At 40.9% G+C, this 26,456-nt stretch overlaps 1 protein-coding gene and 1 long non-coding RNA gene across 14 annotated transcripts in view; one reads left to right on the top strand and one right to left on the bottom strand.

The window, feature by feature from the left end:
• Nucleotides 1–11,617, bottom strand: part of wdr11 (WD repeat domain 11) — a 38,505-nt gene extending 26,888 nt beyond the window's left edge. The window contains exons 1-5 of the mRNA XM_003963700.3: nucleotides 11,393–11,617; nucleotides 10,519–10,630; nucleotides 6,508–6,661; nucleotides 6,232–6,405; nucleotides 5,807–6,008 (exon numbers count right to left, since the gene is read on the bottom strand). Coding sequence (XP_003963749.1) covers nucleotides 5,807–6,008; nucleotides 6,232–6,405; nucleotides 6,508–6,661; nucleotides 10,519–10,630; nucleotides 11,393–11,478 — 728 coding nt within the window. The 5' untranslated portion in view covers nucleotides 11,479–11,617. The remainder of the gene's footprint in view (nucleotides 1–5,806; nucleotides 6,009–6,231; nucleotides 6,406–6,507; nucleotides 6,662–10,518; nucleotides 10,631–11,392) is intronic.
• A 1,102-nt stretch (nucleotides 11,618–12,719) lies between these two features.
• Nucleotides 12,720–24,634, top strand: LOC105416318 (uncharacterized). 13 transcript variants are annotated; one of them, XR_003888306.1, is made up of 11 exons: nucleotides 12,812–13,208; nucleotides 13,383–13,460; nucleotides 13,838–13,872; nucleotides 18,552–18,651; nucleotides 18,755–18,855; nucleotides 20,390–20,923; nucleotides 21,223–21,408; nucleotides 21,544–21,638; nucleotides 23,033–23,179; nucleotides 23,871–23,972; nucleotides 24,120–24,634. It is a non-coding gene; the product is annotated as an uncharacterized lncRNA (long non-coding RNA). The 13 variants fall into 13 exon arrangements; XR_003888313.1 differs by lacking the exons at nucleotides 12,812–13,208; nucleotides 18,552–18,651 and adding an exon at nucleotides 12,720–12,805; XR_003888312.1 differs by lacking the exon at nucleotides 12,812–13,208 and adding an exon at nucleotides 12,720–12,805 and having other exon boundaries at nucleotides 18,552–18,855.
• Nucleotides 24,635–26,456: the final 1,822 nt, after the last annotated feature.

The raw sequence follows: 26,456 nt of genomic DNA, 5'->3' as shown, positions 1-26,456 counted from the left end.
TCTCAGATAAAATTACAAGACAAATTCTGTAATCAAATTTCAAAAGATGAAACAATGGACTGTGCAAATATATCAACGAAATTACTGGCAGTAAAGTAACACATTTATAGAAACTAATTTTTTTGGGGTACAAACAAATTGATAAATAAGTTACAACCACTGTGATTTCATGCGTTGGAAATAGGGAAGCTTATTGAAGTGAGGCTGATAAAACACGCACTTGTGGTAGACAAAAAATCTCTGAATATTAAAAAAATATTTGGTATGAAGCTATGCAAAGCCCTACAGAGAAATACCCGCAAGAGAGCCCGAGAGGGGGGAGCATGAGATCTGTAACCGGACAGACCTTAAGGTTAATGACCCCCCACAAATAAACTGATTACGAATATGACATGCATCTGCGGTAAGCTGTGCACCTTGAAAGTGATCTAGCGATGGGGGAGAGTGGCCGACCAGTGGAGGTGTGCAGACAGGGTAACGAAGGAGGAGAACTCGAAAATCATCAACCAGTTTCGGACAATCTCACTGCTGAGTATGGAAATGAAGGTGTTCTTCAGCATCATCTCCCGAAGGCTGACTGAGTTTCTCCTCAAGAATAATAATTGATAGAGTGGGACCTCTACTTACGAATTTAATTTGTTCCAGAAGTTGTTTCGTAACCTGAAAATTACTTAAGTAGAGACGCATTTTCCATGTAAATGCCCTAATCCGTTTCGAGCCCCCAAAAATTCGGACATAGTTTTTTTTATAAATCATAAAATGCATCAAAACATGTAACAAATACATGTTACAATTAGATTACCGCACAATAAATGTAGGAATTCAGTGCAAGGCTTCTCCAGGAACAAAATGAACTTTATTACAGGCTAATCTTACATTAGCCGTCATTACTAGCAACGAACTTTAACACTTTAACACACAAACATGTACATATTGACGTCCCTCCTAGCCAATGGGATTACAGGAAGATGTTAGGCGATAGCCAATGGCAGAGCAGCTACAAGCAAGTTTGTGTTCGCTAAACTCCGCGAGCTGCGAGTAGCAGCGGTAGCGTATTTCTGACCTTCATATCCTGAAATTTCCTTCGTAACAAGAGGAAATATTTTCCCGTTGAGACACTTCGTAACCTGAAAATTTCGCATGTAGAGACGTTCGCAAGTAGAGGTCCCACTGTACTTCAATGCAGAAGGGCCTCTATCCCGATCAGGTGTTTGACAGAGATACTCATCACATGGGCCAGGATGAGTTTCAAGACCTCCAAGCCAAGGTCCATGGTACGGAAAAAGGGGAAGGTAATTGACAAATTACCTTCAGTCAGGGCCTTTGGGGCAACCAGTCAAGAGCCCGCGAAAGCTCTTTGACTCCAGCGTGAGAGACTCAGCTGCTGTCCAGAAGTCTTGGAAAAACTTGGAGGGTGGCTCACCAAGGAGGACAGGTCAGGCCTGCCTGGTAGATTTGAAGCCTGGATCTACCAACACGCCATTCTGCCAAGAGTCTTGTGGCCTCTTGTATGCAGTCCCAATAACAACTTTCGAAAGAAAGATCAGCAGCTTTTATCGGAAGTGGTTGGGCCTCAACAGCTGCATTGCAATGTGCAATGCAATATTTCATCAGCCGGGATTGAAGTGAGAACAGGAATGAAGTGGAAGGCAGAAAGGCAATGGAGGTAGAGTTCTGTCTAACGCAAAAAGCACTAGTGGAGGACGTTGCAATAGGAAGAGCAGGTGTGGGCTCCTTCCCAAAAACCCAAGTCAGCCAGTCCCAGGACAAGAGAGACACCACCTACTGAGGATAAAGGCTCCGGGATGTTTAGTCTGCAGGTCAGCCGTGACAGACGTTATTCACTCTGTCACGGCTGACCTGCAAACTAAACATCCCGGAGCCTTTATCCTCATCACAGGTGACTTCAATCATGCCTCCCTTAAGTCCACTCTCCCTACATTCCATCAATATGTCCAGTGCAGCACGAGAGACAGGAAGACTTTGGATTTAATGTATGCTAATGTCACCAACCATACACCTCCACTGCACTCCCTCTGCCAGGCAAGTCTGATCACAATCTCGTGCTGCTCTCGCCATCATACACACCTGTGGTTCAGCAGCAATCAGTCACTGTGAGGACTGTTATAAAATGGTCTGATGGTGCCATGGACTGTCTGCGGGATGCCCTGGAGACCACCAACTGGTCTGCTCTCTGTGAACCACATGGTGAGGACCTGGATGGACTGACAGACTGTGTTTCCGACTACATCAAGTTCTGCACTGAGAACTCCGTCCCCACCAAGAAGGTACGCTGTTACCCAAACAACAAACCATGGGTGACAAGTGACCTGAAGGCCCTTTTGAACAAGAAGAAGAGGGCCTTCACTGCTGGGGACCCGGCTGAGCTCAGGAGTGTACAGAAGGAACTGAAACGCAGTCTGAAGGAGAGCAAGGACGCCTATAGGAAGAAGCTGGAGGAGAGACTGGAGAGGAACCAGACCAGGGATGTTTGGAGTGGGATGAAAACAGTCACTGGCTTCCAGAAGAAAGGAATACGCTCAGCTGATGGGAACGTAGACCAAGCTAATGAGTTGAACCAGTTTTTCAACAGGTTTGATTCTAGCTCCCCCTCCCCCAGCTGTCCCAATATTCCTCTGGATAACAATGGGTCCCCTTCACACCTCCCAGAGCCCCTAACACCTCTGCCAACTTCTTCCCCCTTCCCCCTGCTGACACCCTACATGGATTCCAACATTACACCCATCCCCCCGACAGGACTATCCTTCATGTCTGGCCAGGTGAGGAGAGAGCTGGAGAGGCTCAACCAGAGAAAGGCTGCCGGACCGGACGGCATCAGCCCACGAGTGCTGAAGAGCTGCTCCAGGCAGCTGTGTGGAATACTGCAGCACCTGTTCAACCAGAGGCTTCATCTTCAGAGGATCCCAGTGCTTTGGAAGACATCCTGCCTGGTCCCGGTACCGAAGAAGACCCATCCTGTGGCACCGAGTGACTACAGGCCAATAGCACTGACCTCCCACATTATGAAGGTCATGGAGCGGCTGGTGCTGTCTCACCTCAGACCTCTGGTGAGCCCCTTTCAGGCCCCTCTGCAGTTTGCCTATCAGCCCAAGGTGGGGGTTGATGACGCAGTGATATACCTGCTACAGAGGGCTTACTCCTCCTTGGACAGACTAAACACCACAGTGCGGGTCATGTTCTTCGACTTCTCTTCTGCCTTCCAGCCAAGACTGCTGAGGGCTAAGTTGGAGAACATGCAGATGGATGCTCCCCTTGTTTCTTGGATCGAGGACTACCTGACAGGTCGGCCACAGTTTGTGAGACTGCGGAGCTGTGTGTCCGACCTTCTGATGAGCAACACAGGAGCTCCTCAAGGAACTGTGCTCTCCCCCTTTCTGTTCACCACCTACACAGCTGACTTCCAGTACCACTCTGAGACATGTCATCTCCAGAAGTACTCGGATGACACAGTCATAGTCGGTTGTGTGGAGAATGGACAGGAGGATGAATACAGGGACCTTGTGGAGAGTTTTGTCAGGTGGAGCAGGGATAACCTTCTGCAGTTCAACGTGACCAAGACGAAGGAGATGGTGGTGGATTTCAGAAAAAGCAAGTCCCCTCCCTCCCCAGTCTGCATTAGTGAGAAGGATGTGGAAATAGTCTCATCTTACAGGTTCCTGGGTGTTCAGCTGGACAATAAACTGGAGTGGTCCACAAACACCGATGCTGTCTACAAGAAGGCCATGAGCAGACTCTACTTCCTCAGGAGACTCAGGTCCTTCAGTGTTTGCAGCAGGATGCTCCACATGTTCTACCAGTCTGTCATGGCTAGCACCATCTTCTTTGCTGCAGTGTACTGGGGTACAGGCATTAAAGCAAAGAATGCCAACAGACTTAACAAACTCATTAAAAAGGCAGGGTCTGTTGTTGGCTGAAGACTGGCAAACTTGGACGAGGTGGTCAGGGACAGGATGGTGTTGAAACTGCAGACAATCATGGACAATCCCTCCCACCCCCTCCATAACACAGTGGACAAACTGAGAAGCAGCTTCAGCAGCAGACTCCTGCAGCCTCGCTGCTCTAAGGAACAGTACAGGAAGTCATTCCTGCCGTCCGCCATCAGACTGTATAACTCATCCTAACCCAGCCAATAACAATAACTGTGTAATGTTTATGTTGTAATTTTATTTCTATTTTATTCTATATTTATGTATATATGCTTATAATGCTTATAATATGTATATATTATATTATGTATATATTATATATATATGCTTAAAATATATGCTGTATATATGCTTATACATATATGCTTATACGCTATCAATTAACTGAAATACAACTGCTGAAATGCTAAACCACAAGTTCTCCAACTGACATTAGTACATCTATGTTAGTAAAAATGTTGTTTTATAAAGAAAACATTCAGAAATAACTGGTTGGAGAAGATAACTGATTACAGGTTTGAGGAATCAAGTCGGTAATATTGTGCTGCTGCTACTACTAGTACTACTACTACTACTACTACAGTGAACTTCTGATTGGTGATTGTATCAGTCAATGCTGATTTCAGCAGTTGGCTTCATGATCCAAGTTTAAGGTCCTTTACTCAAGGAGTCACTGACAAGACTGAAAAAAAATTTGTTCTATCTATCACAAAGAGAAATGATGATAAATTCCTCTAGTCATAGACACGCAGGCACACATGCATGCACACACACATGTACACACACATCGGTGGGGAATAGAATATAGTATCAATTACAGTGTGAAAGGTAGTTAAGACACAAAGGCTGAGATGGCACACGAGGAAGACAAGATGGGGAATACAGACAAGTAAGATTAATGATGGCCTTTTTATCACTTGGTTGGGTGGGTGGAGAGTGGCCAGCTTGTGGCACTACTGCTCAGGCAAGAAGCTGCCAGAACATCAAACAAGTCTTTGGTTTCAGGTCCAGAGGGTATTTTGTGAGTTATGAATATACAACTCACAAGTTCACTATATGTAAACTTAGCCTCTACATTTATGTTTAACTGGTAAAAAGCAACTTAATAAATACACTCTATCATCAAATTGTTCCCTGTTACGATGGATATTTAGGTTCTTCAGATCCTGAGACATTTAGAAGATCTAAAGATGTTTTCACACCAAACCTGTATGGTCGGCTTTAAATACACCACAGCTTCTTTTCTCAAATAGTCTGCTTTGCTTAGGCCCAATCGAGTTCACCAAACCTTTCTGCTATAAAAGCTTCCTGGGAAAAACCTAAAATCCAAGGTAAGATTTCTGTGTCAACTCCACTGTTGACACAGAAATCTTACCTTGGATAACTATGACCTGGATGAATTAGAATCTGCAAAGACATCACGAAAAACCTAAAAGCGTACATTTGAACTTAGTCCTCCAAGCTTAGTCCACCAAGTCTTCAAAAACACTGAAAACTTTAATCTATCTTAAACTATTTCTGACCAATCCCTGTTACTCAAAAAATCTTTTAAAGTCAATAGTCAATAAATAGATTTGTTAAGAAGTAAGGTTTTTATAGTTCTAAACTATGATTATAAACACATATTAATTGGTGTGAAACCAGCATTGACAAATTCTGTCAAACTTAACAAATAGCTCTTAAGTAGGGGCTCGTTATTTTATGAGAAAAGGAGTCATGGTTAATTACCAGCCCTTGGCCTCAGTAATTCAATACATTATAAGGTTTATTTATGTCAGGTTTGGAGGAATAAATCAACTCACTTGTGCACATTGATGGAATTTGTATTGTAAAATAAAACAGTTTTCTGTGGTTCTTACGTGGGCTTTTCATTGGTGATCAGCACTTTGACCTTGTTGAGGGCCTTCTTAGCACCAGTTGGGGCTGGCGCAGCAGCAGGTGCAGGCTTGGTGTGGGCAGGGCTTGCATGGGGGCTGGCGATGTAGACCTTTTTACCAGCACTGCTGGGTGGTTTGGAGTGGGTGAAATCTGTGATGAAAACTATTCCTTCACTTGTCAGCACTGCCAAGAGAGTTGGAAAAAATAGCTTTAAAACCAAACTTCAAAAATACACATGTAGCCATTAAGTAACTAAGTAACTTCTAAATCTGTCCCTGGAAAAAAAAAAGATTTTCCCTAATTTAACTTTAAAGGCCCATTAATAGCATAAGCTAAAGAAAATTTAAATGATTTTTTTCTGTGAGAACTCAGTAAAACATATGAAACAAGAAGCTGAATGACTTACATGCCATGTTGGAGGGGTCAAAGGGGTCAAAAGAAAATGAAAGGATGTTCTCAGCATAGCTCTTTTTCCACAGCTTGGTGCCTGTGTCTCCATTCCATAGAACAATATAGTTTGGTGGGTGAATGGCCAACAGCAGATCACGAGATGCATCCTGATTCCACAGCCACTCCAAGTCTGGCAGAGAAAGACAAAGGGATCATTGAATGAAATTGAGGAGAGCACTGAAGATTTTGATGTTGATGCACCAAGAATTAATCAAAAGGTAAAATCTAGTACCCTGGATAGGTTTGGAGTGTTCTTGGATCTCACAGTGGGCTGTGCCACTCACCACATCCCAGACTATGATCTTCCCTGAGGCATCTCCCGAAGCCAGACGCAGACAGTACGGTGAGCTTAGGTTGTGGTAGTAGTTTTCCCTCGACCATTTCACCTACAGAACCACACACACACACTCATATTGATTGATAGCTCACACGGCATTGTGATATAACTGAATCATGATATTGGTAATTCCTGCTCATACACACACACATATATATACACACATATACATATACACACACACATATATACATATACACAGTGGGACCTCTACTTACGAATTTAATTCGTTCCAGAAGTTGCTTCGTAACCTGAAAATTACTTAAGTAGACATGCGTTTTCCATGTAAATGCCCTAATCCGTTCCAAGCCCCCAAAAATTCGGACATAATTTTTTTTATAAATCATAAAAATGCATCAAAACATGTAACAAATGCATGTTACAATTAGATTACCGCACAATAAATGTAGGAATTCGGTGCAAGGCTTCTTCAGGAACAAAATGAACTTTATTACAGGCTAATCTTACATTAGCCGTCATTACTAGCAACAAACGTTAACACTTGTGGTAACACCGCCATCTAATGGACAAACATACGAACACCCACAATAAATAAAAGTGAAACGAAGGCGACGCTGGGATACACACAAACTTGAACAGATTGACGTCCCTCCTAGCCAATGGGATTACAGGAAGATGTTAGGCAACAGCCAATGGCAGAGCAGCTACAAGCAAGTTTGTGTTCGCTAAACTCCGCGAGCTGCGAGTAGCAGCGGTAGCGTATTTTTGACCTTCGTATCCTGAAATTCCCTTGGTAACAAGAGGAAATATTTTCCCGTCGAGACGCTTCGTAACCTGAAAAATTCGCATGTAGAGACGTTCGTAAGTAGAGATCCCACTGTATACCGTATTTTCACGACCATAAGGCGCACTGTATTAAAAGGCGCATGCTAATACAGTAAAAATGACAACGGAAGTAAAACAGTGAGTTTCGACACATTTATTGAACAAAATATTAATTCTTCCACCACAAAACCATCAAAGTTTTCATCTTCTGTATCTGAATTAAACAGCTGCGCTATTTCAATGTCCAACATCCTGAATTCCTCTTCTTCATCATCTGAATCGGACCCACCGACTGGTTCGGTTCAGCGTTGATTTTGTGAAAGCTCTTACAATACATGAAGATGGTATCATAGCCCATGGGTCTACAATTCACCCGCATATGGTGGCATAACTTGCCCGCCGCTGCCTCATAGTCTATGTGAAGGAGTGTTCGCCTTCCGTCATCCAGCGCTCTGTCCATTTCCGTGGCAGCCAAGAACCACAGTGAACGACGACTTCTCGTGCCCCGTTGTGCGTATTGCCACCGTGCTGGTCCCTTTTTCTCCACTTTGTGGGTCAAAGGGATGTTAAAAGTCAGAGGCATCTCATCCATATTGGTGATGTGGCTGGGCGCGGTTATCTTGTCGCAGCAGTAGGTGCGGAAGATGGCCACCCTCTCCTGGTAATCCGCAGGCAGCCGCTGCGCAACAGTTGTCCTTGCGCGTATAGAGAGATGCCGCATCCTCATAAAGCGAAAACACTAAGATTGCTCGATTGCCATTTTCAGCCGCATATTCGATGGCCTGCAGTTTAAAGTAAGCCTCATTCATACGCATCTCGCTTGACCGGCGCCGTTTTAGGGGATCCTTACATGTAGGTGTGCCGCTAATCGATTGGCGGAGCGTTTACCGTAGTGCACCCACCAAAGGCGCAGAGCAGATTTTGGAACTCGGTCCACACACAAGGCGCACCATGTTATAAGGCGCACCGTCAATTTTTGAGAAAATCTCAGTGTTTTAGGTGCGCCTTATTGTCGTGAAAATACGGTGTGTGTATATAGTATATATACATATATACACACACACATATATATATATATAAAATTAGAGGAACACTCTTTAATCATAGCAACATACCAGTCAAACTTCTGGGATATTGATCTGGTCAGTTAAGTGGCAGAAAGGGTTGTTAATCAGTTTCTGCTGCTTTGTTGTTAATGAAATCAACAACAGGTGCATCAGTGGGGCAACAATGAGATGGCCCACAAAACAGGAATGGCTTTCCAGGTTGAGGCCACTGATACTTTTTCCCTCCTCATCTCTTTTGGCTGATTTTTTAGTGACTGACTTTCCACTGCTGTAGTTATTCATTTGGCTTGGATCAACATCTCTGTTGATAGCATGGTGCGGTACCTGGATGCTACAGAGGTTGCACAAGTAGTGCAACTCCTCCAGGATGGCAAATCAATACATGGCATTGCAAGAAGGCGTGCTGTGTCTCCCAGCACAGTCTCCAGAGGATGGAGGAGATTCCAGGAGACAGGTAGTTACTCCAGGAGAGCTGGACAGGGCCATATTAAACCCTCAGCAGGATCAGTATCTGCCCCTTTGTGCAAGGAGGAACAGGATGAGCACTGCCAGAGCCCTACAAAATGACCTCCAGCAGGCCACTGGTGTGAATGTTTCTGACCATACAATCAGAAACAGGCTCCATGAGGGTGGCCTAAGAGCCCAACGTCCGGTAGTGGGCCCTGTGCTCACTGGACCCGTCTGCTGCATCATTTTTTCACACAATTTTTGGGGTGTCTTTGATTTCCCCCCTCTATAGGGTGATCATTTTCATTTCTATCAAATTATGTGGCATCATTTTGTTACTAATAACCCACCGTTTAGATCTGATGTGTTTTTGAAGTGTTCCTCTAATTTTTTTGAGCCGTATACAGTATTTATGTACACCGTATATACTAAAGACCAAAACAAATTATTTTGCATCTGAATTGCTGCATTTTCAGATTGAACGAATGTTAGTCCATATAATTGCAGAGACAGCATGATACTGGAGTTAATGGAGGAAATTACTAAGATGTATTTAAATTACAAGCAAACAAATCAGCATGTGGTAAATACAAATGCAACACTAATAGTCTACAGTATACAAGATTCATGTTTAAATAACTCATCTTGAGTGATGTGGATGAAAGTTTGAGTGATGATGCCGTAGTGCTTTACAAGATTAAATCCTATTTTAGAATGAGTAATGAGAGCCCAAGAGGCTAGGGGATAATGATCGCTGAAGAATTTATTTTCCATTACTTACCCTTCCACAGAACACACACATACATATACGAACACAAACGCACACAAATATACTGTACCGTAGTTCTCTCTTTAGTTAGGAAAATGCAACGCTGCCCTGTATTTTGTGTTACAGAGGGGGGGATTGTGTGTACATGCTTAAGTTTGTGTGCTTTACACTCACATGTGTTTTATGTGGACAACAAAGACAGTAACACTGAATATATGTGGGACCTAAGGAGACAGAAAGCACTAATGTGAAAAAAATAATTTACATCGGTCTCCTGTATTTTTGTGTGTTTCTGACAGACTCACAGCGTTTCTGAAACAGTATGTTTAGTGTAAGAAAGCATGTGAATTGAAATTTCTGTTGTAGAACCTGTGGTGTATGAATGCAAGCATGAATGGGGGGGCTACAGAATTAACTGGATTGCATTTGGTGTTTTTAGAAAACATTTCTCAATTGCAAGTTTCTTTATAAATCTATTCTGATAGAAAATGGAATCCTATTACACAATTTTTACTGATCCCTATTAAAACATTAGAGACCAGATGTACATTTATACTTTTTCCATGCTTCATTTCCTTTTTCGTGTTAAACAATACATCGATGCAATACATCGTCGCACAACATATCCAGAGATTACACCATGGCCAAGCATGCACACTCATATCATCATCTTCATACAAATAAGAGGTTTCTGCCAACATTACTCTCAATGCTACAGAAAATTTACAATTGCAGTGAAAGCTACACAGGAAATGTCCGAAGACCATGAGGTGAGTATTCTGGAGTGGCCAAGTTCAGAAACAATGTGATTAAAAAATATTCACAATGTGCTCTCACCTTCACCACATTAGATTTGTGCTTCTCCAACACCTGGATAGTTTGAGCCGTCTTTGGATCAATGATAAGAATACTAGAGTGACATCCTTGAGCTATCAGCCCCTGCCAACCCCTGCAGTAAAATACAAATTGAATGTCAGAAAGGAATGAAACATTATCCCAACTACAGAATGCAACTAAATGCGAGAAAGTAGAGATTAAACAAGGAAGACCAAAAAAGTAAAAGTGAGTTGAACATTTAACATTTCCTTTTGTGCATGTTCCACAATTTAATTAATTCACATTCTTATGAATTCTATCTGTAGCTTAACTACATTGTGAATTTTTTCAGACTCGAAGAATTATAAACATAAAAAATGAATATCTGACAGACATGTCTCATGCATAGACTACAGTATATGTTTCCTACATTTACAGAGTTTTTTGGAAAGCACATATAGGGATTTGTGTAAATCTTAGAGCAGCATTTAATTACTATACAACTGCTAAATATAAGTATTGAGTATAATGTTTTTTTTTTCTTTGTTTTTTTTCTTCTTTTAGGTCAATATATTTCGTGGTCTGAGGTATTTCACCTAAATAAAGAACACGACAATCTCATTTCGCTATGCTATTAAACTGGCACTGATATTTAACTGGAATCTCAGGACTCGGGCCCAGCAAAATGCCAGAATCTATCACGTCACATGACCCCTTCCATACATTTAATGGACCGAATAATTAAACTATTCCTAAGGAATCAAAATACATTAAATAATAATAAATCAAACCGTATACAATACAGGGAACATGAGGAGTATATAAACATCTGTCATTCGCGTATCTTGAGTGAAATGACTAGCTAAATAATGCTAATAATAAGGACAGTACTCACCAATCTACGGCGGATTTATTCTGCAAATTAAGAGTGCCAGTCAATGTCCGAGCTGCAAGTTTAATATTGACAGTGTACGGGATCATTATTATTGTTCAATGTTTATGAACAGCTATCATTTGCTGACCAAAAACTACTCGAGATTATTAGCTTCGGTAGAAGCTTGAGTAGGTTTTGTTGAGGACAGGAAGTGACACCGTGTAGAAACAAATGCCAGCAGAACGGTTCCACATAGGAAACCAAATCTGCCAATCTTCAGTTCAGTTCAGTTCAGTTCAGTTCGGACATGTAAAAAAATTGCAAATACAATAAATATCCAAAAAACGAATTGTAACTGCTACTTATTTAATCCCACCCCTTATCCATAAATTAACAATAAACTATTAGTTGGCTACCTTATCAATATGCATGTATACAATGATTAATTAATTACTATATTCTTATATCCCTACTCCTACATAAACTGAAAGTAAGTCCCCCCAGATACGGAAAAAAAATAAATAAAAAAAATCCAAGTGCAACAAAAAAAAGAAGAGACAACCAAAAAATGAATAGGTAACCCCCTGTGATTGTCAAACACCTTGATTCTTGTATCAATTGAAAATGATCTCCTTATACTTATTCATGAAGGGGTTTATGTTTGGACATTCCTTTAATTCCACATTTAAACCATATTTTCACTCTGCAAGTAGGTATGCAAAAGCTTCTCATTATACATATATTCTGGATTTTTAAATACAATTTTCTACTGATAAATCCTAAGTAATAGTCCTAATAGTTGAAGGTAATAAATTACTTTTTGGCTTTAAATAAAATATGTGTTGTGTATGTTGTGTAATTCAAAAATGTTTGAATTTTAGTAATTTTGATGGCATGGCTTGACCATGTGAATGATCTATATTGCCTTCTTTTTGAGAGTGAAAAGTGGTTATATTGTGGCAATTTTAGCCCCATACCTCTTCACTATTTATGACTGTAATTCTATACTTTAGTTTGGATATACTTAATTTAAGGTTTCCTGATAAGTCTTTTTTCACCTATGGGTGAAAAACTGGGATTGGGATTTATTAACAATTAATAAAATAAATAAATAACATAATGTATACATAATAAAAAAGACTATGTGCAGTTGTGAATCAAAATGAGCTAAATTGAACAAATTTAAATGAATTGTTGATTGAAATTTACTAAGTTTTGTTTGAATAAAATCAGCTAAAAACCACTGCGTACATTTTAATAGTATTTTATGGGAAAGGCCAAATATGCAAAAAATTGATCAATTCTACTAGCTGGGAGGTTTTTGGTTTTAATCACTTTTTTTACACTTAAGCCCAGTGCATTTTGGGTCACTTCCCGCCACATGGACGTTATTCCTCATCTGCTACAGATTTCACGCATTGCCGTTTCCCAAAGGTAAGAACAGTTTAATTGCTGGTATTTTACAAACAATTTATAACCAAATTTCTGTAGTAGCGGAACATTGATTCGCGTCACTTCCACATAGATTCTAGTTAAGTTTACAAACAAGTTAACTTCACTGTGTTACAATTTGAAATTATATTAGCATTAAAATGATATTAAAATATAAAAGTAATGCAATTATTTTAACGTCAGTTCCTAGAGTATAATGTTATACTATGTGTAACAGCCTAGGATATCAGCTAATCTACGTCTTCTAGTTCTACTAGTAGACTTCGGCCTGGGTTTCCATCTTAGCATGCTAGCTAGCAGGTAGCCGACCGCACAGGCACATGAACACTCATAAGAGACTCTACCCAAAACTAACAATCAAAGAGGAACGCTTCTGCTCTCGCAGGTTAGTCTACACTTGCACAATTTCGGGTTCTTAAGTGAACTTAAATAAGTATAGTTTTCAGCTTTCACAATGTTAATATTTCATTTCGGGAGAGCAACTAGCGAAGTTTTTTTTCTTTTTTTAAAAAAAATAATAAATTGTGTCTACCATTGTGTTTTGTGCACTGGCTTCCAGCTGCTGCTGCGACCGTTGCGCGACAGTTTAACCTCCGTTACCATAACGGACAGTGACGTCACAGACGTAGCTTCACAGGTAACTCGGTCACTTTTTTCAGTTCAATATTAAAGCCATATGGCTTTTATACAAAATGGTACTATTATCTCGGTATGTATTAAAAAAATGAATAAGCGATTATGGGTTAAAGGTTCTTTCACAGACTGACTACAGAAACACGTGAATATTCACTTCTTATCTCTACCCGAGAAATATCACTTAATAAAACAATGGTGTGCTAAGCGCATAGAGTAAAAAACAAGACAGATGTGTGCCATGTTCAGTTTTTCTTTTGCTACTTGTGTGTTTCTCCTAAGTATCTCCTAACTGTTTGTTTCTTCTAATATGTTCCCTTTTATATGTGTAAAATATAGGTTTATACAGTTGAAATCAAGCTAATATGAAATTCATTTCAGGTGCATGAAAATCTTCGACTGCAGTTCATTAATAGGTATGTAGTACTCTTATATACAGTACAGAATATGCTGTGATACCAGATTTCACATACAGTGCATGCTGTGTAAATGTTTGTGGTCCATGTGGTTGTTGAAAAGCATATTTACAGATTGTCAGTTATGTTCAAAACCTGCAGTTCCAACCTGAATGAATTGAAAGTTGAAAAATGAAAATGTAGAAATACTGAGTGAATATTTCTCATAGATATACAATAAGCTTTCATGACATGACTCTTGGTGAGTTTTGTCATGCTGACACCAATTGTCATTTTTAGAAATAATGTAACATTGATGAGCATTCTTTCTCTGGTCCCCTCCCCAATCTGGCCAGCGATGAGATGTTTAGCCGCATGTCATCGCTTCGTCGCTGGCTGTCACGGTGGTGCCCCGATAACCAGGTGGCCTTTATAGACAATTGGAGCACCTTCTGGGGAAAACCTGGTCTGATTAGGAGAGACGGTGTCCATCCCACTCGAGATGGCGCTTCTCTCATTTCTAGTAATCTGGCTAATTTTATTAGACCCAAAGTGACCTGACAATCCAGGGTCCAGACCAGGACGCAGAGTTGTGGTCTTACACACCTCTCTGCTGCTTCCTTAGAACCCTCATCCACCAATAATAACATATTTAACACTATAGAGGTAGTCTCTGTTCCACGGTTAAAAGTTCACCAAGCACAGAGCAGGGGAGCGGTCAATCACCAAAATCTTATTAAAATTAATACTGAAGCACAAGTTGGAGAAACTAATATCACAATTAAGTGTGGACTGTTAAATATTAGATCTCTTTTGTGTAAATCCCTGTTAGTGCACGACCTGATAGCGGATCATCACATTGATTTATTTTGTCTTACTGAGACCTGGCTTCAGGAGGAGGAGTATGTGAGCTTAAATGAATCTACTCCTCCTACCCATCTTAATTATCATATTCCACGGGTTACTGGTCGAGGAGGGGGAGTGGCAGCAATCTATCACTCCAAGTTATTAATTAATCCCAGACCAAAACATAGCTTCAGTTCATTTGAAAGCCTGACTCTTGGCATCACTCATCTGAACTGGAGGACAGAAAAGCCACTTCTGTTTGCAGTTGTATATCGGCCCCCTGCTGGGCCACATTCAGAGTTCCTGTCTGAGTTCTCTGACTTCTTATCTGACTTGGTCCTTAGAACGGAAAAAGTCATTATCATTGGAGACTTTAACATCCATATGGACGTTATAAACGGCAGCTTTAGAAATGGCTTCATTTCATTACTTGAGTCAGTTGGTTTCCTCCAGCAGATAAACCAACCAACTCACAGCTTTAACCACACCCTAGATCTAGTCCTGACTTATGGTGTTGAGGTAGAACATGTGTCAGTGTTCCCTCGGAACCCAGTCCTGTCAGACCACTCTTTGATCACTTTTACATTTATGATTAAGGATTCTTCTATGCTCAGAACAAAGTCTTACTATAGCAGATGTCTTTCAGATAATGCTGTAGCTAAGTTTAAGGAAGTGATCCCTGTGCTGATCCCAGGACCACCATGTGTTTCCCCAGGGATCAATCATTATAATCTTAGCCCTGCTGAGGTTGACTCTATTGCTGAAGGTGCAGCAACCTCACTGAGAATCACGCTTGATTCTGTTGCCCCCCTGAAAAAGAAAATAGTAAATCAGAGGAGGTGTGCCCCCTGGTATAATTCACATATCAGGACCCTCAAGCAGAAAGTGCGAAGACTGGAAAGGAAGTGGCATTCCTGTAAGATAGACAGCTACCATGTAGCCTGGAAAGACTGTCTATTAGTATACAAAAAGGCCCTTCGCAAGGCTAGAACAGCTTATTTTTCTTCTTTGATTGAGGAAAATAAGAACAACCCCAGGTTTCTCTTCAGCACTGTGGCCAAATTAACCAAGAGTCACAGTGTTTTAGATCCACGTATCCCTTCTTCCCTTAGTGGTGAAGACTTCATGAGCTTCTTCACTGATAAAGTTCTAGCTATCAGAGAGAAAGCTAACCAGGCCATCCCTACAACTGGACCATCACCAGATGTGCCGACTGTGGGAACATGCAGGGTCTCCAACGAGCCCTTAAGCTCCTTCAGCCCTATATATTTTTCTGAGGCGTCATCGCTAATTCAGAAATCCAAGACCACTACGTGTCTTTTAGATCCCATCCCAACACACCTGTTGAAGGATGTTCTACCACTGATAGGCAGTTCTATCCTGGACCAGATCAATGGTTCTTTAGTGTCAGGTTATGTACCCCGGTCCTACAAGGTGGCAGTGATTAAGCCGTTGCTTAAAAAACCATCACTGGATCCTGATGTCTTGGCAAATTATAGACCAATATCCAACCTTCCTTTTATCTCTAAAGTTCTAGAGAAGGTGGTGGTGACTCAGTTACTGGAGCACCTGCAGAGGAACAGCCTGTTTGAGATGTTTCAGTCAGGCTTTAGAGCTCACCACAGCACAGAAACAGCACTTCTTAAAGTCACTAATGATCTTCTCATAGCTTCCGATCATGGACTCGTCTCTATGCTGGTTCTGCTGGACCTCAGTGCTGCTTTTGATACAGTTGATCACAGCATCCTGTTACAGAGACTGGAACATGTGATTGGGATTAAAGGGACAGCACTAGACTGGTTTAGATCATATTTATCTGATAGATACCAGTTTGCCCATGTCCACGGCGTTCCCTCCTCATACAGTAGGGTTAGCCATGGAGTTCCTCAAGGTTCCGTACTCGGACCAATCCTCTTCACCTTGTACATGCTTCCCTTAGGGAACATTATTCGGCAGCATGGGATAAATTTTCATTGTTATGCTGATGACACTCAGCTCTATTTATCCATGAAACCCGAGGAGACAGAGAAGTTAGTGAAGCTCCAGACCTGTCTTAAAGACATAAAGTCCTGGATGTCTTCAAATTTCCTCCTCCTTAACCCAGGAAAAACTGAGGTCATGGTGTTTGGTCCTGAACCTCTCAGGGATAGATTAGATCACATGATCACTCTAGATGGTATCTCATTAACATCTAGTCTCTCTGTGAGGAATCTAGGAGTAACTTTTGATCAAAATCTCTCCTTCAACTCACACATTAAATTAGTCTCTAGAAGTGCCTTTTTTCACTTGAGGAACATCTCAAAGATCAGGAAGCTACTGATGCAGCCTGATGCTGAAAAGTTAGTCCATGCATTTGTTACCTCCAGGCTGGACTACTGTAACTCCTTATTATCAGGGTGTCCAAACAACTCTTTAAGAAGCCTCCAGTTGATCCAAAATGCTGCAGCCAGAGTTCTGACAGGTATTGACAAAAGAGATCACATAAGTCCTGTAATGGCGTCGCTTCATTGGCTGCCCGTTAAATTTAGAATAACTTTTAAAACCCTTCTTCTGACCTACAAGGTCCTCAGAGGCCTAGCTCCATCCTACCTGGAGGAGCTAGTGATACCCTATCAGCCCAATAGACCGCTCCGCTCTCAGAATGCTGGTCTACTTGTGGTTCCCAGAGTTTCTAGGAGTAGAATGGGGGGCCGAGCATTTAGCTACCAGGCCCCCCTGCTTTGGAACCAGCTCCCTGTCCAGGTACGGGAGGCTGACTCCATCGCTACTTTTAAGATCAGACTCAAAACCTACCTCTTTGAAAAAGCTTACTGTTACTAATTCAGTAGTTCCAGTTACTATCATAGACAGACAAATTATCATACTTAGGGGGTCGTCTAATCATTAGGTCACATTCTAGCTATGCTGTTATAGGCCAAGGCTGCCGGGGTCCGGAAACATGATCACCTGACAGGCCTCTGTCACTCCACTGGGTCATGGTTTCCTCTCCTTTCCTCTCCTTTCCTCTCCTCATCAAGCAGACTAGTTATGCTGATTCTTGTGTAGTTTTTCTGCTTCTCCCCACCCCCCCCCCCCTCTATCTATTTGCAGGTATCACTGCCATCGGAGCTGCATAATGACCGCCGGCCCCGTTGAAGTGATTGTGCATATTTTTTGTGTGTGTTTCTGTGCTCTGTGCCTCTCCTCTCCTCTCCTCTCCTCTCCTCTCCTCTCCTCTCCTCTCCTCTCCTCTCCTCTCCTCTCCTCTCCTCTCCTCTCCTTCTCCTTTTCCTCTCCCTCTCCTCTCCTCTTCTTTCCTCTCCTCTTTCTCCTCCTCCTCCTTCTCCTCTCCTCTACCTCCCCTTCACTCTACCTCTCCTCTCCTCTACCCCTCTCCTCTCCTACCTATCCTATCCTCTACCTGTCCTCCCTCCTCTCCTCTCTCTTTACCCAGCCGGCCATCAGCAGGAGGGTCCCCCTACATGAGCCTGGTCCTGCTCAAGGTTTCTTCCTGTTAAAGGGGAGTTTTTCCTTGCCACTGTTGCTTGTCTGGGGTCAGGCCCTGGGATTCTGGAAAGCGCCTTGAAACAATTTTGATTGTATAAGACGCTATATAAATAAAGATTGATTTGATTTGATTTGATTTGATTTATATGCCAGACAAAAACCATGTAAAAAAAATTGTACATCAACACCAAAAAGTAAAATCCCATAGGCCAACCTGTTATGTGTAATAGTACATAATTCAATTAGACCTGTCAGATCAGTGTCGGAAAAAATGTTAAAGGGACCTTACACTGTGTTGTAGCCGATAATCTCGGTGCACATTCGATCAGCGGACTAGTTGAAAGTTTCACAGGGCCGTACATCTGTAGATTTTGTCTAGGACATTCTTCACAGTACCAGACACATGAAGTGTTGACTGGAGCATTTCCACCTCGGACAAAGAAGGACCACAGTTCACATGTGCAAACTGTAAAGGAAAATCCTATTTTAACACATTGCTTTGGAGTAAAGCGTTCATGTCCGTTGACAGATAAACTAAATCATTTTCACTTTGTTTCTGGGTACCCTCCAGATGTACTCCATGACCTTTTTGAAGGAATAGTCCCAAGGGAACTAGCATTGTGTTTGAGGATTTTCTCCAAGAAGTACTTTAATTGGACTGTACTCAACGAGGTAATCACACATTTTCCCTATAAGGCAGGGGTGGGGAACCCCCGGCCTCCGGGCCGTATACGGCCTACGAGACCATTTCTACCGGCCCGCAACGCAATAAGATTTTTATATTTTATATGTGCACTTATACAGTGGGACCGTTCGCTAAACTCCGCGAGCTGCGAGTAGCAGCGGTAGCGTATTTTAGCCTTTCGTATCCTGAAATTTCTTTCGTAACGAGGAAATATTTTCCCGTTTTCTGAGATAAAACGGACGGTTATGTTATGTCCGAGTCAAGGTCAGGGTCAGTGAACACAGCATGTGATGTACGTAGTGGGCTGGACTGATTGACACGGACGAAAAATGCATAGCGAAACACGCTAAACTCAACGAGTTGAAAGGACAGATGAGTTTGGATAAAATTAACGCTCTTCGTCGGAGTTTGGAGGCTCAACAAGCAGCTTTCACACGACCATGTACCGACAGAGAGAATATTACGCGTGCAAGTTTTGTGGTGAGTGAATTAATAGCCACGAAGCTGAAACCTCACGCCAAAGGAGAGTTCGTGAAGGAGTGCCTCGTAGCCGCCGCTGAGGCGCTCGCGCCGGACAAAGTAAAATTGTTTCAAAGCGTGAATTTTTTTTCGTGAATAACTATTGAACTAAGACATATATTGTTATGATTCCAGTGGCTAACGGTATGTTTTTATGGTCAAGGAATCTACATATGTAGTCAAAGTATATGTGGGACTAATATTTATGGTGGAAATCACAATATGCCAGGAATTGTTGCGCTTGGCGGAGGTCTGCGCTCTCTGAGTGCTTTCTAGTTGTTGTTATTATTATTGTCTTTATCTTTCTTTCTTTTCATTTATTTTCTTGATTATCTTGTTGTATTGCAGTTTTTTTGAGTAGAGGCCTCGAACAGGCCCTTACGGGTCTCTTGCCTCAACTCTGCACCTCTTTTTTTATTGTTTTGTATGATCATGAAAACATATTTTACTTGTTTGTCATTTTATTCTATTTTTTTTGGTGATTTTATATGCATGTGTGTTAAATAAATAATTCAAATTCAAATGCAGCAATCATGAGACTTAGTAACACAGTGGTTATAGACTTTTTTTTGTCTTTTTTTTTTTGCATCCCTAGGTATGTGTTCATAATAGTATGGCCCTCGGAGGACTTTCTAAAAATTGAAATGGCCCTCAATATGAAAAAGGTTCCCCACCCCTGCTATAAGGGATCGGACAGAGCCAATAGCCCTCAAGAAATCCTTCAAAACTACAGTAGTCGCAAAACTATAGGTGGAAATGCCCATGAAAATTGGGCCTTGATACGGTTGTTGCCACTTATTGTTGTTTCGCGGGTACCTGAGGGTGATCCTGCTTGGCAAGTTCTTATGACATTAAAAGACATAGTTGAACTGGTGGTTGCCCCAATTACTTCTGGTAACACACTACAGTTTCTTCAATACATTATCCACTGTATATTTGGTCATATCTGTGAGCTCCTGCATGTGATGCTACAGAAACTTTGTCTATTCACATTCTTGTCAGGCTTGCAGAGATGGAGGCAAAGCTCAGGCTAATCGTTGATGACCGAATTGAGAAGTTGGTCCTTCCATCAGGAATCCCACCTACAGTGGAAGAGCTGCAGATTGTTGTGACAGAGATCTTTGGAATTTCTTACGACTTCAGTCTTCAGTATTTGGACTCTGAATTTGGAGATTACTTTACTCTTCATGAAAGTGACAAAATTAAACACAAAGACACCATAAAGGTTGTTCATACTAATCCAGTTATTCTTAACTTGGTTCCAGGTGATGAAAGTTTGGATAGTTCCTTTGGTCACCAGTCAACTGATGTGAGTCTGCATCTTATGCAGAGTCAGTTGGATCAAATGCAGAGTTATCTGCTGGAACGTCTTCTTCACAAGACACCATTATATTGCCGAGGAGACGTACCACAGAAAGACGTCAGCCATGGCCAAAGCACTTTCCCATCCCACAGTTTGCATAAGAAACTGAGATGTACCTTGAAAGAGCCACCAAAGACTACAAGAAGAATGGGATACTTCTGACTGCTTCAAAGGTAAAAGCAGACATACTTGAGAAACTGGCTGAAACTATATATACATACACAGCCTATCCATCAAGTGCACAGATTAGTGATGTTGCTGAGGCACTTGTGAACAACCTTTCTCAGGTTACTATGGCTGGCAACAAAGCATCAAATACAAAATGGCAAATTATCGAACCAAACTCAGAGGCTACGGTGTTCCTGAAGTGATGTGTAATTCACTGAAACGCAAGAGCCATGTGGACCAAAAGTCTGCCAAGAATGTAAAAAAGCCTCAAAAGGCAGAGGTTAACTACCTCCCTCCTTCCCAGCAGGAGAGAATGAAGAAACTCAAGAACAGGAAAGGATTCAGTTGCTTACTGAAGTAAGGAAAAGGGCCAACAACAAATTGATAAAAGACCAAAACATTTGTGCACAGAAGACATGAGATCATCAACCTTTGACCCAGTGTAGAGGACATCAAAGCCAGATGGCCTGCTCTGTTTGAGACACCTCACGTGAGTCTCCTTCAACTCACACATTAAATTAGTCTCTAGAAGTGCCTTTTTTCACCTGAGGAACATCTCAAAGATCAGGAAGCTACTGACGCGGCCTGATGCTGAAAAGTTAATTCATGCTTTTGTTACTTCCAGGCTGGACTATTGTAATTCTTTATTATCAGGGTGTCCAAACAACTCTTTAAGAAGCATCCAGTTGATCCAAAATGCTGCAGCCAGAGTTCTGACAGGTATTGACAAAAGAGATCACATAACTCCTGTAATGGCGTCGCTTCATTGGCTGCCCGTTAAATTTAGAATAATTTTTAAAACCCTTCTTTTGACCTACAAGGTCCTCAGAGGCCTAGCTCCATCCTACCTGGAGGAGCTAGTGATACCCTACCAGCCCAATAGGCCGCTCCGCTCTCAGAATGCTGGTCTACTTGTGGTTCCCAGAGTTTCTAGGAGTAGAATGGGGGGCCGAGCATTTAGCTACCAGGCCCCCCTGCTATGGAACCAGCTCCCTGTCCAGGTACGGGAGGCTGACTCCATTGCTAGTTTTAAGATCAGACTTAAAACCTACCTCTTTGAAAAAGCTTATTGTTGTTAATTTTGTAGTTCCAGTTACTATCATAGATAGAAAAATTATCATACTTAGGGGGTCGTCTAATCATTAGGTCACATTCTAGTTATGCTGTTATAGGCCAAGGCTGCCGGGGTCCAGAAACATGATCACCTGACAGGCCTCTGTCACCCCACTGGGTCATGGTTTCCTCTCCTCTCCTCTCCTTTCCTCCTCCTCATCAAGCAGACTAGTTATGATGATTCCTGTGTAGTTTTTCTGCTTCTCCCCCCCCTCCCCTCTCTGTTTATTTACAGGTATCACCGCCTTTCGGAGCTGCATGATGACCCGTTGTATAGTGTATTTTTGTGTGTGTTTCTCTCCTCTCCTCTCCTCTCCCTCTCCCTCTCCCTCTCCTCTCCTCTTCCCCCTCCTTCTCCTTCTCCCTCTCCTCTCCTCTCCTCTCCTCTCCTCTCCTCTCCTCTCCTCTCCTCTCCTCTCCTCTCCTTCTCCTCTTCTCTCCTCTCCTTCTCCCTCTCCTCTCTCTGTACCCAGCTGGCCATCAGCAGGAGGGTCCCCCTACATGAGCCTGGTCCTGCTCAAGGTTTCTTCCTGTTAAAAGGGAGTTTTTCCTTGCCACTGTTGCTTGTCTGGGGTTAGGCCCTGGGATTCTGGAAAGCGCCTTGAAACAATGTTGATTGTATAAGATGCTATATAAATAAAGATTAATTGACAAGTGTATTCTAATTAGAAATCTTTCTATTGTGGAGGCCTGCGCTGTGGTTTTGAATATTTACTAGTTCTTGGATACTGTTAACTGCCACCAAATCATATTTTTCAAGATCCAACTCCAGAGTTCTTTAATTTTTGTTTCAAAATTAAAAATTATATAATGGTAGCCAAAACATTGTATTAACATGATGTGCTGTCAGATGGACAGTAAACACAAAGGTAAAAAAAAAGGTATATCAACATGATGATCAGGATTGGGTTGCTTCCTTCTTTTAAAGATGTTAAGGGTAAAACTATGTACACTTGTAAAATCTAAAAGTTTTAGGGCTGTTTTCATCAATTGCCTTTCAGATCCAGGATGAATTTTACAGGATCACAATGGTGCACCTTGAGTCAAAGTTCATGTCCAAGCTGGATGAGTACACTTCTGGGCTCATGAAACTTTTCCACTCCAAGGGTGGAACCATGGGATTGAAGTTGCAGGCTATCCTACTCAAGGTATCCTTCAATGATTATTATGTTTGTTAATGCTTTATTTTAGTTATTCACATTTGTAATGTTCAGGTTTTATTGAAATTGTTGAATTATGATCCCTCCAGTGTATTTTCTGTTACCAGTAACTTTGAACATCTGACCTGTTTAGCACCAGCTATTACTCCTCTCCCTGTGGTTTCTGCTAAAAGGAGTAGGTCAACATTTTAGATATTTTTTATTAGCATTCAGAGAGTTAGACTTTCAGAATGAAAATAAAACTCTTATATAAAGCTGCATAACTACCAGCAGCATAACTAACTAAGTAGCATCACTAACTGGAAATGGGGGTAATCGGCTTGTCTAGCTCTATCTGAAGAAATCAAAATTATCCTACCAGCGCATACAAAGCTCATAGATTGGCATGCTATAGCTTGTTTGCATAATCTGTACAAAAAACAAAAATATGTGGTGGTTTTATGGAGATTCACGTGCTTTGTACAGTTCCTTTGCTGGGACCAATGACAGTCAGTAGAGACACAACTACTGTAGTTCCCTGGAAACCCCAATATTGACACAAAGTGTCAATTAAATTAAATGAATGAAATTGTTAGGAGACAGTTTAACAATAATATAATCCACCTAGTGTTGAAATTTGTTTTGGGCCAGTGAATGATTTTTACATTATGAAGTTGCATATTTATTTTTGTCATTTCAGGCTCCAACCAATCCTAGCATCAGCATGACCTGAGATGTTGTCATTCGGTGTTTGATGGTGTATCTTGGGGAATCTACGGATCAGCTCTTAAAAGAGTATAATGTAAGTTAAAGTACATGTGAAAAGATAGATATACACTTAGAAAGTATTCGGTGAAAGTATTCAAACAGGATTATATGTGTAGTATGTGTAACATAATTTCTCCTTTACCTATACAGTCTGAGATAAACTGTGTTTTTGTTATTTTAGGATGCTGATGAAGACACTGTGTTACAGGACCTTGCCATGCAGAAGATGAAAATCTGCAGCATCAGGACCGGTACATCAGATGACGTCGGTATTGTGATAGAGGGCATAAAAGTTCTGACTGCTCTGGGTACCTTCCCAAGAGCTTGCTCCATGCTTGTTGGACTGAATTATGCAGTGAACCTTGCCTATCCCAATGAGCTTAGGTATACGTTTGAAGTCTTCCAGAAAGTCCTTCTCAAGCTGGATTGTTCAAAGTTGTCCCCAAAAGTGAACAGCCTCAAGAATAAGCTACTAGCTTAAGGAAATGCACCTTTGCAGAATGAATGAGACTTGTTAAGTGACTGTCAGAACAGTCACATGGTTGCTTTATAGGCATTGTTAAATACATAAGTTTCAGTGCTGCAGGTGGAGCTTATATACTTTATATATAAGGACTTTATATTGTTACAGGCAGCTGTTCTTGTACCATGTGATTACACTGTCCAATGTTCCAGGTTTTTCACTGAGGAATTTATAATTGCACAAATGAATAATGTGATCGCTCATGTGACTTTAATTTTAGCAAGTAGTGAAGATGTAAAAAATGGTTATAGACACAGTTTTGAAATAAATGTTTACCTGCTGTTTTATGCTTGGTGATCTGTTAACCAACTGGGTTACTCTGTAGTAGCAAGACTGCACAATATTGAGTGGATAATACGTAAAGAAAATATGGCAACAAAGTGACATGCAGTATTATTGAATGGATTTTAAGTCCTGTGATTGCAACTCTAAGTTGAATTTAAACAATTTATTTAGTTATAGATGTATAACAATAACGGTGTAAATGTGTTGAGTTTAGAAACAATTTGCTGAAATATAAGTAGATATAATTTATTTTATTGAGTGGATCTCAATTATTTCTGTCCAGATATTTAATACTTTTCTTTCAATTTTGCTGAGATAACTGATGAATATAAGTCAGGTTCACCCAAATAATCAGTAAATGTTAATCATCTTTCCCCAGATATTTAGTAAATCTTAATCACTTTTATTCAGATAATTAGTAAACATAAATCAATTTTCCTTGTGAAAGTGATTTGTATTTGCTTAATATTTCCTGGGTGTATAACTCATCTTTTTGGCTACTATTAATAAATCCAACACATTTTAACTATTGCATTCATTAACCTGCACTTGTTTTTTTTAGTTTAAATGTAGATAATTTATTCAATACTTTTTACTAAAAGTTGCAGTTATTAAAATCTACTCAATTATATTACGTGTCACTTTGTTGCCATAATTTTTTTAAGTAATCATTGGTTATTTTTAGAGTGCACAGAAGTTTGAATGAATTTACTCTTTCAATATTAACCTCATCAAATTGAATCTCTATGTATGGGTTACATCTGCAGTTCCCAAAATGTATTGTCCTGGATTTATTCAGATTTAATGATAATTTGCTTCTATTAAACCATCCTGTGTGAGTCCCCTTTAGTAAAAACTGAAAATACCTATTAAAACCAAAAATATTTGTTTCATCTGCGAATAAAATCAGCTTCAATATTTTTTGACACATTCCACAGATCATTGATATATATAACAAAAATGGGCTCCAACATTGAACATTTTGGTTTTCTCTTAACAGATTATAAACGTTCTCATTTATTTAATAAAGCTGCAAATGCTTTGGTACATCCAAGTGAATTATTATGTAAAATTCTAAACCTGACATTAGTTTATGCATAAGTCTTTAAATACTAAATGGCTGAACAAGTTTTAAGGTGCATCTTATGAACCATCAAGTGGCAAATATATATTGTATATAGATGGAGCACAACACAATGTTACACAATGTGACAATGGAAAGATAAGGAATTGGGCGGGTTCAACTGCCGGTTAGAAGAGGAGTGAGGCTGCCTGATGGAAGAGTTGGAAGGTAAAACAAAGGAAGAGGAAGAAGAGGCCAATACTATTTGCATGCTCCTGATGAAATAAGAGCCACACTTGTAGACCATGTTCTCAATCACACCTTGCGATGGCTGATGATAGTCAAAGAGTGCAGCCAAGAACAACGGTGTCCTCCGTAACTCAATCTTTTGTCAGCAGAACAAGCATGCAAATCTAACAAATGGGACTGTATTGTAATACTGTGTACCTTCTGTCATGATTCATACAATATTACAGTATTCTTGCATTTTACAATGTACAGTAACTCAAATTTATACATACGGCATTTTATCTTACTTAATTTTGCGTTTTGCTTTACTGTATTTTTTTCTATATGAAGGCAACTTCAAAGAGGTGGCACAGGGTCCATTTTCACACCTAGACAGGTGGGGGCCCAGCATGGTTGTA

Source organism: Takifugu rubripes, chromosome 4 (genome assembly GCF_901000725.2).
Source record: "Takifugu rubripes chromosome 4, fTakRub1.2, whole genome shotgun sequence".
Lineage (NCBI taxonomy): Eukaryota > Metazoa > Chordata > Actinopteri > Tetraodontiformes > Tetraodontidae > Takifugu > Takifugu rubripes.
Note: the sequence above shows the minus strand (reverse complement) of the source record. Positions and strands in the feature narration are given on the sequence as shown.